Source organism: Leptopilina heterotoma, unplaced genomic scaffold, assembly GCF_015476425.1.
Source record: "Leptopilina heterotoma isolate Lh14 unplaced genomic scaffold, ASM1547642v1 Lhet_100, whole genome shotgun sequence".
Taxonomy (NCBI): domain Eukaryota; kingdom Metazoa; phylum Arthropoda; class Insecta; order Hymenoptera; family Figitidae; genus Leptopilina; species Leptopilina heterotoma.
In genome coordinates, this window is record NW_025110814.1 from 2,612,378 (window position 1) to 2,633,223 (window position 20,846).

Consider the following 20,846-nt stretch of genomic DNA (forward strand, 5'->3'; position numbering starts at 1 on the left):
TAAAAATTGAAGAGAATGTATTGAGTTTTAATAATATTTTATTAAAAAATAATTTTTTAAACTTTTTGATAAATTTGTTTAAACAATTATTTTTTAAAGTTGTTTTTTTCATGAAGGGAATAACCAAATTTTATAAAAAAATATTTTTACTAAAGCTTGGAATGTCCTTAAAAATTACCGCAATTTGCAGAGATGTGAGTTTTGATAATTTCGAGAAATTAATTTTTGACTTTTTAATTGAGTTTCGTGGAAGGAAGTTTGAACTGCTTGCGACCGCTGCCAGGCAAGCCGTGTATGGCCCGAGCCGAGCAATCAAAAAGTCAAAAATTAATTTCTTGAAAATATCAAAAAGCACATCTTCACAAATTGCGGTAATTTTTAAGGACATTCCAAGCTTTAATAAAAATATTTTTTTATGAAATTTGGTTATTCCCTTCATGAAAAAAACAACTTTAAAAAATAATTGTTTAAACAAATTTGTCAAAAAGTTTAAAAAGCTATTTTTTAATAATATATTATTAAAATTCAATACAGTCTCTTCAATTTTTACCTAAAAAATTTTTTTCTAGGATAAAAATTACAATATTTACAAGATAAAAATTCCTGAAAAAAGTGACCAAAAAGTTTAATTAACAATATCTTGCAAAATAATTAAAATTTTGCAAAATCCTTGAGTGTACTTTAAAAGCACCCTAAACACAACAAATTAACCGAGTATAAACAAAATCTGGGATTCAAAAGTTCTTCCAACTATGGAACGCCCCAATAACGAATTTCAAGCTAATTCGGACACTTTAAAAAATTCATCCGCCATATTGGATCCGCCATTTTAAATTTTTAAAATCTAACGTCAGGTTCGTTATCATCTACCCTGAGAACCTTCGAATAACAAAGGAGGAGGGTCAATAAGGCCTGTTTTCGGCTCCCTTGAAATTTTCATTTAAATGCTTGCAATACAATTTCCATCAAAGAAAAATGATAATTTTAAAGATTGAAGGATAAATGAGGGTGTTTGGAGTATATTAACCCCTAAACAATAAGGGTTTTGTTTAAAAATTGGGTTAAAAGTAAGGGTAAACAAAATTTTTAATTATGAAATAATTGGCTTGAAACTCGTTACTCGGGGATTTTGGGGGTCGCTTTACGAATATGATGTTAGTTTTCCAAAATTCAAAATGTCGAATCCAAAATGGCGGACGACTTTTTATAAATATGAATTAATTGGCTTGAAAACCGTTACTTGAGGGTTTTTGGAGTCGGTGATTACGAATCTGATGTTAGTTTTTTAAAATTCAAAATAGCGGATCCAAAATGGCGGATGAAATTTAAAAATCTCTTAATTTTATGTGAAACTTGTTACTCGGGGATTTTTGGGGCGCTGATTACGAATTTGGCATCAGATTTTAGAAATTAATTAAAGTCAAAAATTTAAATGAGTTTCAAGCAAATTTGAACATCTTTTAACTTTTGTCGGCCATATTGGATCCGTCATTTTAAATTTTGAAAAACTGATGCCAGATTAGTAATCAGCGATCACAAAAATCCCCGAGTAACAAATTTCAAGTAAATTCGAGTAATTTTAAATTTTGTCTGACATTTTGGAGCCGCAATTTTGAATTTTGAAAGATTAACATCAGATTCGTAATCAGCGACCCCGAAAACCCCCGAGTCACGATTTCCAAGCCAATTAATTCATGATTGAACATTCTTTATTTCAAGCATTCAAATGAAAATTTCAAGTGGGCCGAAAACAGGCCTAAAAAATTCGTCTGCCATATTGGGTCAGCCATTTTGAATTTCTAAAATCTAACATTTAATGAAAGATTTAACCCTAACGGTTGATATATTTCTCATTTTGCTTCCTCATAGAGGAAGTATTATTTTTGCACGGAAAAAAATTAATCTCTAAACTTGAAATAATATTAATTTGAAGTCCAATGAAATATAAGTGTATCTAAATTAAACATTATAGTCACAATTACTGTGATAAGTTGTGTTTGATTCTGTCAAACTTTATACCAGAAAACGCCATAAATTCACATCTCTGATTTAGAGATTTGTTTATTTCACAACTTTTTTTATATGAATTCGGTACATTGTGTTTTAAGTTAATCAGTGTCAAAAAAGATTTAAACCATTTTAATTAATTAAGTATTAATATTTTATTTTCAAATATCCAAATAAAAGCGAAGGTCTGTGAAATTTTAAGGTTACAATTGTCGCCCGACAAAATACGGCACTGACTGATTTAAATGACGTGAAATAGGTAAATAAACATTTTTCAACCACTTTTTCTCTAAACACAGACACTTTTTACAAAATAGGCCAACATACAATGGGTAAGAATCTTCTTAATAACCTAAATTCAAAAGATTGTTTAAATTCATGCAGAAACGCGGTTGTCAAGCGGTTGTAAAATGTAAAATTGGAAATGATTGGAAAGTAATGTAATGACAGACAACAAGAAGCGGATTACTGACAGTCGCCAGAAGAGGGCAGAAGCATGTAGAGAGCACAATGGTCCAGCTGTTATATTCTTAGCATTACATCACTTTCCAATTTTACATTTTACAACCGCGTTTCTGCATGAATTTAAACCATCTTTTGAATTTAGGTAATTAAGAAGATTCCTACTCGTTGTATGTTGGCCTATTTTGTAAAAAGTGTCTGTGTTTAGAGAAAAAGTGGTTGAAAAATGTTTATTTACCTATTTCACGTCATTTAAATCAGTCAGTGTCGTATTTTGTCGGGCGATAATTGTAACCTACAAATTTTACAGACCTTCCAACGCCGTTAAAACAAAAAAATGAAATAAAAATATAAAATTCGTATTGTGTTTTAAAAATATCCAACTACTTTTTTATACTTGTCAATGTATAGTTCATACAGAGAAAACAATATAAATATTTTGTGAATAATTCTCACTCTAAATTGTGATAAATTATAAATTCTTATTACATCGAGTTATTACAAAAATAAGAATTATATAAATATACGACGAAAATTTTTAATATTGTTTATTCAAATTATATATTAGATTTGAATTTATTTAAGTAAGTTGATAGTTTAGAACATATGTTCCACATGTCATAAAATTTGAGATTCCTAATATCATTTTTAGGCATAAGAAATACGTGTTCTTCACAATACTAATATTCGGATTAGATATAATACCAAATTTCAGTTTTAGTGATCTGCTTACATCTTACGTCCGATTCCAGTGATAGGTTATGCCTAAATCTCAGATTTAATCTCTAATTTAGAGATTAATTTTTTTCCGTGTGATTTTAGAAATTTTTGAAATTAGAAAAACTATTTTTACAACTAATACAAATGAACAACCCCCAACAAAGTGTGTGAAAATAAATACAGACATAAAAATATACGAAATTGACCCAGAATTAACAATGGATTCATTATCAACTGGAAAAACGAAAGGGACACTATAAATATAGTATATATATATAAAGTAATGGAGAACGAGAGACGAGGAAAAAAATGGTGTATTACGTTAAGAATACTAATTTTGACCCACATAAATTTACGAATCGATTGTGTATTATAAATGTAAACTAGCCAATTCCAAGTTAGGCGCCAGAATCGAGAAAATGTGTTCAGGATACTTTCTTTATATACAAGGGGCTTTGTATTGATACGAGTCACGTTCATCGATCACTTAAACGTTTTCCAACAACCTATACGTCTTTTCAATGATTGCTTCTGCAATACTAATTATACACCTGTATACAGTTTCTATAGCCGAGTTATTAGGCTTCTTCCATTGAAATATCTTTTGCGAACAGGTGTGAAAAACTAGAATATTGTAAATGTTTTCAGAAAAACAGTCAACTTTGTTTCTTACCTAAAATACTTAGTAATGCAATATACTGTATTTAGTATCGTAATGTTCGTTTTAATTTTACTAAATACATTCTCATAAAACTGACACTAAAAATGCCTGTCTTTATCACGTGCTTCTTCCTGTTTCCGAAATAAATAAAATGTCCTTCCTATACCTAATATCTACTTGTTTCTTAATAAGGATTAGGGTGTCAAATTCCGGACAATTTAAATTTATAATAAAAAAGACGAGAAATAATTTCGACATTTAAAAACACCTCTCTAATTTGCTGGGAATTTTAAATACTTCATACTCTATAACATCATTATTTTATATAAACGCCGTTGGGGCAATAATTTTGAATTTGTTAATCAAGTATATCTTTATTTTTTATGAAGGCTTTTGTCCGTGTTTGCCGAGCCGTAATTCCAACTTGTAACAAATCCGTTAGAATAGCTCTCTCGCTAAAGCTGTTATCGTTGCACTTATGTCTACACTTGTAAACACACAATTAGGAAAAAGATTCATGTTTCGAATTGAATCAAATTTCTAATTGGAAGTCTTCGTGTAAACACATTGAACGGTAGGTTTACGGTATTATTGCTTTCGGCAGACTTACAGAGAACTTGAACTGAGATTTAGTGATTTTTATTTGGTTTTTGGATCCTTTTAGGATCTCCAAAATAATACGGATGATAAAACCAGAAATTTATTTGTTTAATACCTTTTAGAATCCCCAATATAGGGATGTTATAACCACTAATTTATTCGAATAATATTTAATAGAATTATTTTAATATTTATAATGATGTTCCTATGCATTAGGCTTTCGGGATCTTTTGGGAAAAATATAGGAATGCCAAAACCGGAATTTAATATTTAATAGAATTATTCTAATACCTATGATGATGTTCGTATTTATTAGTTGATAAAAAGTTTATCGTTTTTTCAGAGAAAGACTATGATGCGAGTGATAATAATGTTTTGTTTCGGTCTAACGACCCTGAGGAATTGCTACTCATCAGAAACGGAGCAGAAGGAACATCATCGTCAAAAACGGTTGCTTTGGATAACGAACGATGGAAGGATAGCTCTACCTCCGGGTACTATAATGACTATCACTCCAACATTAGCTTTGCCATTCGTGAGGTACCCTCCTTCTGGATTTTTGAGCAACATGACCATCAGTCTTCCTTTTACCAGTAAGTATTCGAAAAATTTTCCATTAACCTATTTTAAGGGTTGACCTAAGTTTTTTTAATCTCCACTTGGCTTAGTTGACATATCGACTTTTCCAGCTGCCTTTCTTCCGGAAAAGAATTTTTATCACTAAATATTAACAATTTAGACTTAGAAGCTACGAATTTTGATCAAAACGATGAACTGCTGAGGTTGCGATTCCTCATCAGCTGAACAAATCAATGAGCCTTTCCTGTTGTGTTTTTGTTACGTGATTTCTACATCTTAAATATATTAGAGGATAATAGAGAAGAATCTAGGGAACCATTATAAATTTAACATTTGGATTAAACAAACAAAAATTTGTAAGAAAAATTTAAGAATTGGGGTCCTGTTCCTTACTGTTACTTTCCTGAAAAGTTTGTTGAGGAAGTAGACGACAAATGAAGATCGTTTCTAGGACGACATATGTAAACAAGCATAAAAAATCCCTGAGGTTAAGTTTTTTTTGTAAAATTGTCTTTTCTTGTTTTCAAAGAAACAGTTTCTCAGTGTTCATTTTGTAAAATTGTCTTTTCTTGTTTTCAAAGAAACACTTTCTCAAAGTATTCTTTTTGTAAAATTGTCTTTTCTTGTTTTCAAAGAAACACTTTCTCAAAATGATTTTACAATTTTCTGTTAATACCCAAATGTAATTATTGTAACTACCATTTTTGGTAGCTGTCGTCAATAATTAATAAAAAGCATAAAAAATCTCTGAGGCTCAGTTTTTTTTGTAAAATTGTCTTTTCTTGTTTTCAAAGAAACACTTTCTCAAAGTGGTTTTTCAATTTTATGTTTATAACGAACTGTTAATTATTGTAAATAGCACGTTTTTGTAACTGTCGACAATAATTAATTTCTCGTATAGTGCAATAAACGTTTTAACCTGCTTTAGAAAAAAGCCTTTTCATTATACTTGTAGTTATCGATACCCAACGAACGATTCGATTCTCCACATGTCAGAATCAACTTTAGGAAGTCGAGAATAGAATCGATTTATCATCACCAAAGTCAATATCTTCTAAATTACGATTTCGTTTCCAGTTGATTTCGACAAACTGGGATTGACGGACAATGAAAATCCTTATGGCGCGTTACCAACAGTCTTCGACAGAGCCATGAAGAGTCGACAAGCCGGAAGAATGATGGCAGATTTTATTGCCACTTTCATTAAACGACGATTTCATAAACGAGAAGCCCTCCAAGTGCCAAAGAACGCGTTCCATGGGGGAGAAAGGGCTCTTCTATACGGTACCGCTGAAGATATGCTAAGTACACTAGGTCTCGATGGAAAAGCCTGTCTTCTTCGGGCAATCTGCGAAGTTCAAGGTCATCCTTTCGACAATTTTGGACTCGTTGGCGAAATGTTGAAATTATTTTTCACGTGAGTATAAAAAAATTGTATACCCATCAATATAATTGTATTTCCCAGTATAATATTCAGATTTCTTTTTTTTCTTCCCAGAGCCAGCAAATCACCTTTTGCCAGTATACTTCACGAATACGTCGAGGCAGAAAATCGAGGAAAAATTGATGGAGAATGCTGGCCTTACTTTAAGGATTGTCCAAAATCATTGTTCCTACCAGCGGAAAACAAATACACGTTCGTATTCACTTTTTTCCATTTCCCCTGGAAATAATTTTTTTCAAAGAAATCTCTACTTTTAAAAAATGCATTTTTTTATAGAATTCCTTTTTTACAGAGAAAACGCGACTCAAGATGGCAAAGATCATGATTCAGAGGGGCTAGCGAATGAAATTTACAGCAACGATGAAGAAAGAAGAGAGGAGTTGAAAGTAATGAAGAGGCCGGATGTACAAAGTACAAATTACGCTCATCCGTCGATGTAAATATTGACAAAAAATTAGTTTTCAATTCGAGTGATACACCAGTGATATCAAAGTGTGACAATTTAAATTGATTTGTTAAAGGTGAAGTGAATTTTTTTTATAGTATGAATTTCATATTTTATAGCGAAACTGCATTATAGTTTTTAAATCGACTTGAGAGGAGGAGAGAATATTTAAAGTAGAGGATGATGGGGAGTTGTGAAATATACGTCAATATATCATCCGTTATACACGGAATATGAGGCTGAAGAACGCGACGTTTTCAAAAAAAGAAAAAAACTGTTTCTAAGTCAGGTTGTTTCCAATTTAGATGTATATACACAAAATTTGAAGAAAGTAACCTGGGACATTTTTTCGTATCTCTCAATTTCAGTGAGCGTTGTGACAGCAGCGCTCCTTTCGGAGAAAATAACTACTATTGTAGTTACTAAACGATCGATTAATGAAAGTAACTTAATGCGCTGGTTACGAAAATGATAGTGAAAACTTACAAACAATTTATCTTTATATCAGTTCATTTTTATTACTTGCATAGGCCACATTTTAAAGTGTTGGCAAGTTTGTAGAATCGTCGAAAATACGAGAGAGGTCGAGTAAGTGGAGGGTTTCATGGATCCTTAGAATGATTCACAAAGGACATTCTTCCAACTATTGGTTGGAAATCTGTCCCGACAACAAACGAAACAAAAATACTTTAATAAACTTGATTAAGAAACATGTTGTTGGCCACAAAAACTAAACCGTTGCACTTTATAACATTTTATCACTCGGCCTTTTTCCAGGTTACCAAACCGTTGCATTTTATAACATTTTATCAATCGGCCTTTTTCAAGGTCACCAATCCGTTGCACTTTATAACATTTTATTAATCAGCCTTTTTCAATGCCACCAAATCGTTTTTATTTATATCGGAAAATATTTATTTTCATGAAAAAATGAATAGTACATAAAATCCTTTTAAGTGAAAGTATATTTTAACCAGTTTTTATGATTTTTACATTTTTCTCAAAAACTAATAAATTTTAGCAAAAAATGAAAACAGAATATTGAAACTCACTGTGACGCGCTTTGAAAAATGGTACATAAGAAGAAGAAAAATTTAGATTATATTTGTAATTTTTAGAATCAAAATACACAAAGGGAATCGACTTTAATATAAACAAAGTACTTTTAATTAAAAATATGATTTATTTTTTCCATGTTTCTACTATTTTACTATTCTAACATGTGCTACTTTACTAAATGGTGCGCTTATATAATTGTATTAAAATATATAAAATTTCCCAAATGTTTATAAAATTATCAGCTTTTTTAAGTTATGCTTTCAAATTGAAAATGAATGGTGACAAAAATTAAACAAACGATTTTCACTTTTCTTAAAGTAAACGAAGTATTTAAAGAATGTTCTCAATCTAATATTCGTCTCACAACTCTCTATTGTCGCTTAAGATTTAATATCGTTACCGATAATTTAAGCGGGACTTAAAAAAATATTTCCTTTTGTAACTATAATTTATTGGTTTAGAAACTGCGAAGATGTTAATTGTAAATAATTTTGTTGTTTGTAAATTTTAAAAATAGTTTTCTATTAATTTTTTAATAAATTATTAAATTATTTATTTATTTTATCATACAATAGGTAGTTTATATATTTAAAAAAGTAAATACTTTCTAAGAGTTGAAAAAGACAAAAGAATATTCCCCAGTAGCACGTAATATTACAGCAATATTGAGAACACTGCCTTAACATTACCAATATTGCCTCAATGTTGTCAATGTTACTGGAACATTACGTGCTACTGGAGTTCTTTTTCAATTTTCAAAGAAATTATTACAATTCGATCAAAATGTAAAAATTAATTTTTAATGTTATATATTATAGGTAAATATTATTATAACATAATCGCCATATTAGAATCAAATATATTTAAATATTACCTATTTCTAATTTAGGACAAATTTTATTTGTGTATAATTTTTAAACTTTGTAGATAATATATGAAATTATTATTCTTATTAAATAAATTGTCTTTCATTTATTACTTGTTAATAATTTTTTTTATTGTAGTGCTTTTAAGTTGAGTTATATTTTAAATTTTCCAGCGTTTGCCGCCACTTAAGTCTAAAAATTTATAATGTATTTATTATATATTAACATTAAATGTTTCATTAGCGTTGAGAAGTTACCCAGATAACAATCGTGCGTCGCATTTAAACGCATGTTTCTTGCACTAACTGCGACTTACCAGATGAGTCGGTTCATATACGCATCTTACTATCGTCTGTGACGCTGGTAATAATGCGAGTGTTGTGAACTGCATTTCGTAAGCGCCTGTGATACAAAATGATAAGCATGTTCCGTTCACAAGTGCGACTTGCTAGAAGAGTCAATCCATACGCATTTTACCATCCACAGTGCGAATGCTGTGAATGCGTGTGCAGTGAACTGCACTTAATACGCACGCAATTAATGATGCGCAACCACCCGTATCGGCAATCACACATTTTATAATGGCGACAGCATTGTTTGTGGTGTGTTATCAAAATAAGTTTTTATTGTGATTTCATTTTTTATTGTTTTTTATTGCGATATTATTGTGAGGAATTATTGTGGATTTAATTTTTAGTACTGCAGCAAAATAAGAAAGTTAAATTTAATTTGTTTAAAGTACATATATATTTTTGTTGTATTAGATATAACCTCAAAAAAAGAATTTGGAAGTTTTTAACAATTTCAATTCCAAAATTGTACTGAAATATTAAATTAAAATCGTTTTTATAAATAACATTTTAATTTAAAAAAAATTACTAATGTCAATAATCTTTTCTTTTTATTTAATTCAAATAAGGCTGAAGTATAAATATAATTTATTCGCATTATACCGTCACGCATGTGCCCATCACAATATGCGACAGTTATGGATCGCATATGATGACGCATCTGAGTGGTCCAGTGAACGCGCATAGTGCGGATAAATCGGCACGCGTGCAGATGATATTAGTAGCACACAACGCGCATTTTGTTATCTGGGTAATTAAATTGAACACCAAAAGATACACTAATGTTTAGATATTTAATTTAGGGATAAATATCTAATTTATGTTACTTACTTTTGTATTGATAGAATGTTGCCACTGCTAGGGTGACTTCTTCTTCTTCTTCAATTCCAATAATTTGGAAAATTTTGAGTAAATATGGCTTCGAATTATCAGGCCAATTCAATTCACAATTATCGCGATTATTTATTATTACTAGATCACTGATTTCATTTTCTTTAATTAATTAAGAATCTACGTTTGTAACTTGTCGCTTTTACTATGCAGCACTTTTGACTAATTGGTTTTAAGATTAGGTACGTATTTTTATGTATGAAATCAGGCCCTCCAAGCTCTTCTTCTTCTTCTTCTTAAATGACTTGAGGCTTAGCCAACTGTCAGAACGTAAGCCGTAAGGAGGGTGTGAATTAGAGGTTAGTCGGGATGTAATTCTGCATGAAGTAAATTAATTCGAGACTTATTTCGGTTTAATTTATAAGAAATAATTCTCAATTAAATGTTTTTAAATTTTATTTTTTTTGGGTTTTCGTTTCGCTCGACTGTACTCCAATTGTATAGAATTTATTCAGACAATTTGATTGTCCCAGCAGATAAAACCTCCCAGCTCCCTGACCAGTTCGTCATTGGGGTTAAAAATTAGTTCGACAATTGAGACCTCTCTCGGGTTTATGCCTGGAAATTTTCTAATAAGGTAGTTATAGAAATTAGGTCTATAAAAATTTAATCTAGGGCAGTCATGCAGGATATGAGGCAAAGTCCTCTTCTCTGCACCGCACCTGCAGCCAGCCACCAATTCCCATCCAATCCGCTCAAAATGGTCAGCGGTGTACATATGGAAAAATCTAAGTCGTGTTATGGTGTTAATCCAGTTTCGAGGAAACGAGAGTTCACCATACCAAGGTCTTGTTGTTTTAATTGAGACCCTGGAGAGATATCTGTGGTTGTCGCGGTCAACGTCAGTAAAAGACCATAGATGTTGGGTCCATGATAAGCGATCAGGAATAAGGATGGTTTTGTTAATGTCACTTGAGATATAGCAAATCTAAGTCAATCATATACTTTTTTAATAACAAAAATTTTAATGAATTTTAAACTTTTAACGGGAATGGACTGTTGATAGTCGACTATCAATTGTTATGTATCGATGGTCGATGAACGACAAACAAACCTAATTAATTTACTACAACAAAATTTTTTAAAAAATTTATTATTTAAAATTTACTAACAATAAATTAATAGAAACCCTCTTTCTGAGGCAAGTTTTTTATTTTAAAACATTATTTTACGGATTGCTCTTTGCTCCTGTTGACGAATTATAATCAATATATTCTTTACTCCTAATCATTTAATTAATAAATTAAAAAGGGAGGCAATTGTAACTTACCTTTAACTTTTCATAAATGAATTTTGGCCCTTCCCTGACTTACACAGAAGAGGATGAAATATTTCTAATATTTTAAACTTCTTTTTCTTTTTTGTAGTATAAAATAGAATAAGAAACAAAATATTTTAATAAAACTATTTTAATAACATTTAGAAGCAAAAAAAGTATAGAATACCTGAAATAAATAATGAAAATTATTTCTTGATAATTGGAACTAAAATTATACAATATTTTCCGATTTTACATTCAGGAGAATAATTTTCACATTTTTAATTGTTTAAAGAAATTTTTTTATTCTTTTAATACATAAAATATTCAAGTTTTTATTTCTTTTTCTTATTAAAGAAAAAAATTCTTATTGAAATGAATTGTAGCAGACAAACAAAGATTTAGACAATGTTTTAGACATATTTTTTAGATAAGAATTTTTATATACTTTTTTAAGATATCTTTTTTATATTTTTGATACATTTCTTCTAAAACTTATTTTTTTTAATATTTGAATATATTTTTTTTTAAATATTATACTTGAATAAAATTTTTTAAAAATATTTTCTTCAAAACTTACTTTTACTTTTATTCAAATTTTGCTGCATATACTGCGAGCCTCATTGCTTCAATTTCATAATATTTGTCATAGATCATTTTTCCATATTCTTTTGCAGCTGAACAGTCGTTCGGACGTAATTTAGCATTCCAAATTTCCAGTGGTTGTTTTAAGATTGTGGCTAAAATTGTTGACAAAAATGGATGGTCTTTAGAATTGAGATTGCTAAAATAACCATGGTTGATAATTCTAGCCCATTTGTAACAAATCAGGACCCTAAAGTTTTGAACGTTGCACGGGATGAAATTGTTTAGCAGGAATTACTTTTCCAGTAACCGAAATATATTCTTCTCCCTGCACGGAAAGAAAAAGTCCGTCAACCATTAATGGATTAGTATATTACTTTGAGACGGGACTCTTTTTCCGTTGATGGTTACTTAACTTTACTTAACGATTGAAAACGAGTCATGGATTGATTAGAATGCCAGTATGTGACCAATTGTTTTAGATTTAATGCTGAATTGTTATCAATGGCTGTTTGAATGTTTACGAATCATTAGTGAAAGTTTGTGAAACGTTAGTTGACTCGTATTCTAAATCGGCGCTCTTCACTAGCGCATTGTTGCGCAGTGTACCGATGCGCATTTCTTCCGGTTTCTCTATAGTCCATGTGTTTTTGCTGTCTGCTATACATATCCCTATATACTATTTTATGTGTAATGTGAATATTTAACTTAACTAACAATTTGCAGTTGAATTGCGTCTAGAAATTGACCTCGATGAAAATATATTTTCTTTTATATTTCTCGCTAATTAAAAAGTAGTTATTAGTGCAAAATCATTTCTCACAAGTTGTGAAAAATTTTGTTATTTGGTATATAAGAACAGTTCGCTTCTAAGCTTAAAGTGTTATAAGTGTGCGTTTCTACGTGTAGTTATTATAAGTGCGAAAATGTGTTTGTCTAAAGCGTCTAAGAGTGTAAATAAAATATCGGAACTGTGCAACGAAAAAAATGTGTTCATTCTGTACCAAATAGTGTCTAAAATTAGGGATAATTCTGAAAGAAGTTGAATTTTTTGAATGCTTTTGATAGTCATAGAAAATTTAATATACAGTTTTCTAAATTTTAGTGAACGAGTTTTATATATTGATGACAGTTTTCTAAATTTTAGCAAGCAACTCGTCACTGATTGTGACTCAAAGTATGTTATTATGCATTCAATGATTTTGTGTCCCGTCTCAAAGTAATATACTAGTCTATTAATGATTGACGGACTTTTTCTTTCCGTGTGTTACAGCAAGTAAATACCAAGTGATTTCCACTTGGTTAGATGCGGCGCACTCACACCTAAAAATCACCCCTAATTAATTTTAGTTTATAATTGCCCCAAATTGACATTTTGCGGTGGCTTTTTTTACCCAAAATATTTTTAAAAATTCCCTAAAAATATACCAAGTGATTTCCACTTGGTTAGATGCCGCGCAGTCACCCCCAAAAACCACTCCTAATTAATTTTAGTTTACAAGTGCCCGAAAAAGACATTTTGCCGTGGCTTTTTTTTCCCAAAATATTTTTAAAAATTCCCTAAAAATATACCAAGTGAAGAGCATCTACAAGACCTAAGAAAAAAATTAAATTATACTGAAAAGAAAAAAATTCCATGCAAAACTTTTTTTTCACTGTTCATTCGAGTTTTATCACTCGAAGTTCAAATGTGCGTAACTTCGTTAAATTTATCTTTTTTGAAAATTAAAAAAATACGTGTCCCTTTATTTTTCATGTACAATAACATATTTTAGCGATAGCTAAAACTATAACTTGAAGTTAGGCGACCTGCCTGATTTAAAACGGATTCAGTCTAAAGTGTTTGATTTCTCCGGAAGTTTTAATAAATATTCTGAAAATTTGTTTTTTGTAACAATTTTAATATAATAATTTTTCTAGCTGTTCGAATATTGTTAAAGATGTTATTGAAAATATTGATAATTGAACTTTAATAAAAATTATAATGAAAATTTTTAGGTATAATTGCTTTGTTATAGAAATATTTTTAACCGATTTTTAGATACTAATTTTTGCAAATAAGCAAACGAAAAGTTATTAATATTTTGTAAATGTATATTAGAGAGAAATAAAGTCATGCAAATTTATGAAAAACAAAAAAACTGAGGATTTTGCGCCAAAATTGTGAATATGAAAAAATTTTTAGGGTTCCGTACACCTACGGTGTATCGGCGGAACCCTATTGGTGAGACTCTGTTGTCCGTAGCCAAATCGTGTCCCCCCCCTAGCGGCTAAACTATTTTACCTAAAGAGCTCAAATTTGGTACAGATATGTGACTGTCCGCGACAAAAGGGACCTTAGCTCCCAATAGTGAATTCTGCAGGAAAGGCGATTGAAGTAGTGCGTCTCTGATTGGTGGAGACGTTCTACTAGAATTCAGCCCCACTACTCACTACACATTGATATTTGTCCGCGTTACACGAAGCGCACAAATTGTATGTAGATGACCAGTGCAGTTGTATTGAAAAGTAGAGGGGCTGCTTTTCTGAACAACCACGTGTAAACACTCAACAAGCTCATTTTTAAACATTAATAACAAAAAAATCTATAAGTAAAAATTATTTTTGATGCTTGTATGTGAAAGAGCAACTCAATAAATATTGAATAATATACATAACTCGAAATTCATTTTTTCGGACCTAAGGTCCCTTTTGTCGCGGAACGTCACATATGTATTTTCACACGTAGATTACAGGAAAAATATAGCGAATGTGATTGGACGTGATGCAAAAAATGCAAAAAAAGTGACCATTCCCCCCCCTTAACTTCTAAACTATTCGACATGGAGAGCTGAAATTTTGCATGCTGGTGTATTTTTACTCGAATATTACAGGAAAAATATAGAGAACTTGATATGTAATGATGGCCATAGCGTTGTCAAGGAAAAACTAAAAAATTAAAAAAAAAAATTTGTTTTCCCTAACTTTTACATTATTTGACCTAATGAGCTGGAAATTGGTATCCTAGTGTATTATTACAGTCTGACGACAAAAAATTTATTTAAGAAACTTTTTGAAAAAAAATCAAAAAAAATTTTTTTTTTAATTTTTTTTAGTTTAAACACGTGGCATTAAATATTTTAAGGAAGAGAGTGAAATTTTAAGAGAATAAATGAGAGATTGTTTTCTGACTTTAATTTCTTAACTAAAAATAAAAAAAAATTGGACAAGTGCGAGTTGTACTCGCACTGCAATGGCGGGTTCCGCACACAAATATTAAAACAATACTTGCAACATTGATCGGTAATTGGTAGAATTAAAATAAACAATTAAAAAAATATATTACAATCATTTGATAAAAAAAAATAACTAAAAAAAATTAAAGTATTGTATATCTAATATTGTAAACAATAATAAGCAGAGGAACTATAATAAATTTTAAAAATTTTGTTCCTCTGCTTATTATTGTTTACAATATTATATATATACAATACTTTAATTTTTTTTAGTTAATTTTTTTTATCAAATGATTTTAATATATTTTTTTAATTGTTTATTTTAATTCTACCAATTACCGATCAATGTTGCAAGTATTGTTTTAATATTTGTGTGCGGAACCCGCCATTGCAGTGCGAGTACAACTCGCACTTGTCCAATTTTTTTTTCTTTTCCTTTACTTCTAAAAAATTATTATAATTTCTCTAAAAATTGTCATTAAAGAGAACAAATAACAGAAACTTTTTTCTTATTTTCAAAACAATATTTTACTATGCATTATGCAAAATTGTTCTTCTCTCTTTAATGTTATAATTTAATTACGAAAAATGTAATATTGTTTATGAATAGAAAATACACAAGATTGGAATATTTTCCGTCTTCCTAAACTTAATTTGAGCCGCCGAAAAGTAAAACCACACATAAAGTTTCCACAGACGTCTGAGTTGGTCTCTGATGGTTGACAAATCAATTAGTACAGTCAATCTAGCCTGAAAAAGCCGTTGTTTTGGAAAAAAATACCTTACTCGAGATTATATCATAAATCGTTAGTGGCACATGTGACTACACTGAGAGAAATGGATAGTCAGATTTTGATGTTAAAAAGATGATGTTACACGATACTATCATTATGCTACTGCCAACCATCACAGATGCTAAAAAAAATATAGTTATGCTACCCCGTACTACCAAGATGTTACTCCTGATGATATTGATGGTAACGGTGACTATCTAGATAGCTGTCTGTATACGTAGCATTAAAGATGGTCACCCTAACCACAATTATGTTACCCACTACTATAAATTTCTCTCCGTGTAGCTTAAAATCAAAAAGTTGGGACACCCAACTGGGGAGAAACTCAAAATTTATTTGGATTTGATTTTGTACGAAAATTGTAAGTAGTACTAAAAACTTTCTCAAATAAAAGTTGTAGAGAACAAATTTCTCTCCACTTTATCTCATTAGGCCCCTACTGTACAACTTAATGTGCGAAAGCTAAAGGGCGCCAAAATTGCAAAAAATCAGTTTTTCCCCATTTTCGCATCAAAAAGACCATTTTTGCGTTTTGGTGTAAATAGAAAAGTTGTTGAGCTTAAAAAACCTACAAAATTCATATACACAATTTTTTCTACGTTGCACTCTTTCGGAGATACAGTCTATTTATTAACTGTTACGTATAGGTAATTCATATCCCTGGTTAAAAAGCCGGACAGATTTCGGACTAATCCGAAATTTGTCTGAAACAGTGCGGTTTATGGTCAGGTTTTTGTCACCCGAAATTAATCCGGATAAATCCGAACTCTATACGGTTTGTGAACAACTACACGGAAAAAAAAGTTCACGAATCTCTCGTGAACTAGTATATCACTTTTGGATGGGACACAAAATTTCAAAATTTTCATTCACTTTTGATTAGAAATGGCGAACGTCAATGAAAAACTGAAACAAAGTTAATGAATTTTTGATGAACTGTTAATGAAGAGTAGTTCGTCAAAATTAGAGGTACAAGTTCACGAAAAAATCGTGAACTCGCGAGTGTCAGTAGTATGCGCAGTTCGTAATGCGCATCAAATATGGCTGATCAAGCATTCATCATTCAGTCGGTGTCATCGGTGTTTACATTCGGGGAAATTCTTTGATGAAAGTTATTATTTAGAATCAGTGTTTTTTATTACTTAGTGAATATTTTTGTTTTCTAATTTCCTTTGTGAAACAAATAATTCATAAAATGAATTAAAAGTTACGATAAGGGACTTTTTCTACTTTGCACGGTCCTGAGTTTTACAGCAGACAAAGCTAATCGTTTCGTTTGTCGAAGGACAGTGTATCTAGATTTAGCCGTGGCGGTTAGTTGTTAGAAATATTATGTTATAGGGTATAGGTACTAGGTTCGAATCCCGTGAAGCGAATTACGAATTTTAATGGCGATAAAATTGTGTATTCTGTGTAGTTGGGTGCGTAATAGGCGTCAAGTTATCAAATAAAGTGAAATACTATAAAAAAGTAGTGTCTGGAAATTATTTTTTCTTGTTTTTAGCATTTTTTAAAAGTTCACGAATTTTTCGTTAACTTTGACGAAAAGTTCGGTAACCGTACTATGTTTCTAGTGAAGGAGTTGATGAAATTTTGACGAACTGTGTTTGTTGATTTTCAAGAATTTTGTGTCCCATCCAAAAGTGATATACTAGTTCACGAGAGATTCGTGAACTTTTTTTTTCCGTGTAGTAAATCCGGAGTTGGTCCGATGAAGTCCGACATTAATCAGTTAATTTTAACTAGTGAATCCGGAATTAGTCCGAAACAGTCAAAAATTAGACCAGACAATTTAGTAAATGTCAATAAAAAAAATAATTATTATTACACATATTAATTATCATTACTTTATGGTACATTCAACATATTTTTCGATATACCTATCGCAATTTTATTTACATTAACTTAAAATTTCTAACGCTTGGGGATTCGAACCTACACCTATATCTAACATTATAGCGCGCACTGAAATCGAATACACTGACCACTATACCACGCTCGCATAGGATTTCAAATTCATAATAGAATTTATGAAGTGCCACGAAAAGAAATTACAAAAAACTAACACATCAGTGTTAAATATAATGTTACAAAAAGATAACTAATAATACTAGTAAATTTGTAAAAACAAATTGACTGCAGAAGTTAATATTTTATCTATCATAAGTAAATACTCTGAACAAAAAGTCGGACCGATTTCGGACTAATCCGGAATTTGTCCGCAAGAGTACGGTTTATTGTGGAGTTTTTTCACCCTGAATTAAGTTTAAAATAAATACCGTTTTTTATAACTATTGAATCCGTAATTAGTCCGATTTAGTCCGAAGTTAGTCAGATCATATGCAACTAGTAAATGCAGAAGTAATCCGGTTGGTTTAACCAGTGAATCCGCAGCTAATCCGAAACAGTCTGCTTATGGTCAGGTTTTTGTCACTCAGAATTAGCCTGGATAAATCCAAACTCAATACGGTATTTGTATAACCAGTGAATCCGGAATTAGTTCAACGAAGAATTTCATTATATTCGTGAAGTGTACCTAATTTAATTGTTGTAATTACTTCAAAATTCAACTTCTTTTAATGTTTTTAATTAAAATTCTTCTATAAATATTGATGATATAGAGCACTTATGTATATTATTTAAATTTAATTAGAGGTGGTTTATGGGATTTCGAGTGCCACATCGAACCTATGGGAAACTGTTTGGTATATTATAATAGTAAATTCTTAAAAATATTATTAGATAAAAAGCCGAACGCATTCTTGTAATTTGGGGCTCATATATAGTATTTTTAATTAGGGGTGGATTTTGAGGGTCCGCGCGAGCATTCTAACCTTAAGGAAATGGTTTGGTATATTTTTAAAGAATTTTTAAAAATATTTTAAGAAAAAAATTTGCACGCCTTCTATTTATTTGTGGCACTTATATAATTTTTTTATCATTTTTTAATTAGGGGTAGATTTTTTGGGGGGTCGCGCCGGTTCTAACCTTGTGGAAATTGTTTGGTATATTTATTGAGAATTTTTAAAAACATTTTGAGTCAAAAATTTTTACGCCTTCTGTTAGATTGGGTCAATTATCTCTTTTTTTAATTTTTTTTTAATTAGGGGTGGATTTTTTGGGGAGTCGCCCCGGTTCTAACCTTGAGGAAATTGTTTGGTATATTTTTTAAGAATTTTTAAAAGTATTTTGAGTCAAAAATTTTCACGCCTTCTGTTAGATTGGGGCAATTATGTCTTTTTTTAATCTTAAGATGTGATTTTTGGGAGTGAGCGCGCCGCATCTAACCAAGTGGAAATTACTTGGTATGTTTTTAGGGAATTTTGAAAAATATTTTGGGAAAAAAAGCTACCGCAAAATGTCATTTTGGGGCACTTATAAACTAAAATTAATTAGGGGTGATTTTTGGGGGTGACTGCGCGGCATCTAACCAAGTGGAAATCACTTGGTATATTTTTAGGGAATTTTTAAAAATATTTTGGGTAAAAAAAGCCACCGCAAAATGTCAATTTGGGGCACTTATAAACTAATATTAATTAGGGGTGGTTTTTGGGGGTGAGTGCGCCGCATCTAACCAAGTGGAAATCACTTGGTATGTACTTGTTGTAACAGGGAGAAGAATATATTTCGGTTACTGGAAAAGTAATTCCTGCGAAACAATTTCATCCCGTGCAACATTGTTGCCAAAAAAATTGTTTTCAAGCTATAGAAGCACAAGAAAAATTTTTCACTTCATTTTGGAAAGCTGCTGGTGACTATAAGTCACAAAACATCTTGCTAAGAGGACTAATCACAAGAAAAAATCGAAGTTCGACTAAATCTTTCCAGACCAACGGTAAAATTTTGTGGGAATATTCATTTCATTCCTTATCAAATTATTTCATTGTTTGCCAAAAGTTTTTATGTAATTTGCCAAGCATAAAAATAGGAAGATTTACCACCACACAGAAAAAAATTATCAACGATGAATCGCTTCAAAATAATACGGGGAGACATGTCAATCACGTCATACGATTAACTGACGATTATAAAAAACTGATTCATGAACATTGTTTAAGTATTCCCCATTCTCGATCTCACTACTGCATAGAAAAATCAAAATTATTTTATTTTAAAAATTCGGAATTGACTTTAACTAAATTGCATGCTTTATTTGTTGAATATTATACAAATAGATTTGGGACTGCACCAACAATAAATAAAAAAACTTATTTTAAATATTTTAATAATAATTTAAATTTTTCGTTTGTCAAGCCCAAAACAGATGTTTGCGATTTGTGCTTTAAATACAAATATGTCGTTGAAATTAATGAGGACCTGAACCGACATAAAAAAATGTTGAGGATCATAAAATTTTGAAAAAAACTATGCTGTCTGAAAATAATGTTTTATGCTTGGAATTTGATTTCGGTCAAAATTTGCCCCTACCAAAACTACCGGTCTCAGATCAGTTCTACAAAAGATTAATTTGGCTGCACATTTTTAATGTCAATGTTTTAGGTGGTCAAAAGCGGAGTTACATGTACAACTTCTTAGAAGGAAATTTAAAAAAAGGGGCCAACACTGTGTGCAATTTTATTTTTGACTCCATTCAGCGTGAACTAAGTTTTAATTGTTATGACAAAATATATTTATTTTCGGACAATTGCGGTGGGCAAAATAAAAATTATTTAATGTTATCATTTTTATCATTACTTTCTAAACAACTTCAAATTGAAATTTGTCATGTATATCCAGTTTGTGGCCATTCATTTTGCTCATGCGATCGAAATTTTGGCATATGTAGCGTGAAGAAAAAGAAATTCGAGATAATCGAAACAGACGATGATTATTTTTAAATAATAAAAACTGCGAAAAATCCGCCATTTATTCTTATTAATCATTCAGAAATAAATGTGCGTGATTTTGAA

The 20,846-nt window shown here is 30.6% G+C and overlaps 1 protein-coding gene across 1 annotated transcript in view; it reads left to right on the top strand.

Annotated features, from left to right (window-relative positions):
- The window catches only part of LOC122499095, a 29,542-nt gene extending 20,804 nt beyond the window's left edge, over positions 1–8,738 (top strand). The window contains exons 2-5 of the mRNA XM_043607176.1: positions 4,794–5,043; positions 6,107–6,446; positions 6,528–6,665; positions 6,766–8,738. Of these exons, the coding sequence (XP_043463111.1) occupies positions 4,803–5,043; positions 6,107–6,446; positions 6,528–6,665; positions 6,766–6,913 (867 nt within the window). The 5' untranslated portion in view covers positions 4,794–4,802 and the 3' untranslated portion in view covers positions 6,914–8,738. The remainder of the gene's footprint in view (positions 1–4,793; positions 5,044–6,106; positions 6,447–6,527; positions 6,666–6,765) is intronic.
- The last annotated feature ends 12,108 nt before the right edge of the window (positions 8,739–20,846 follow it).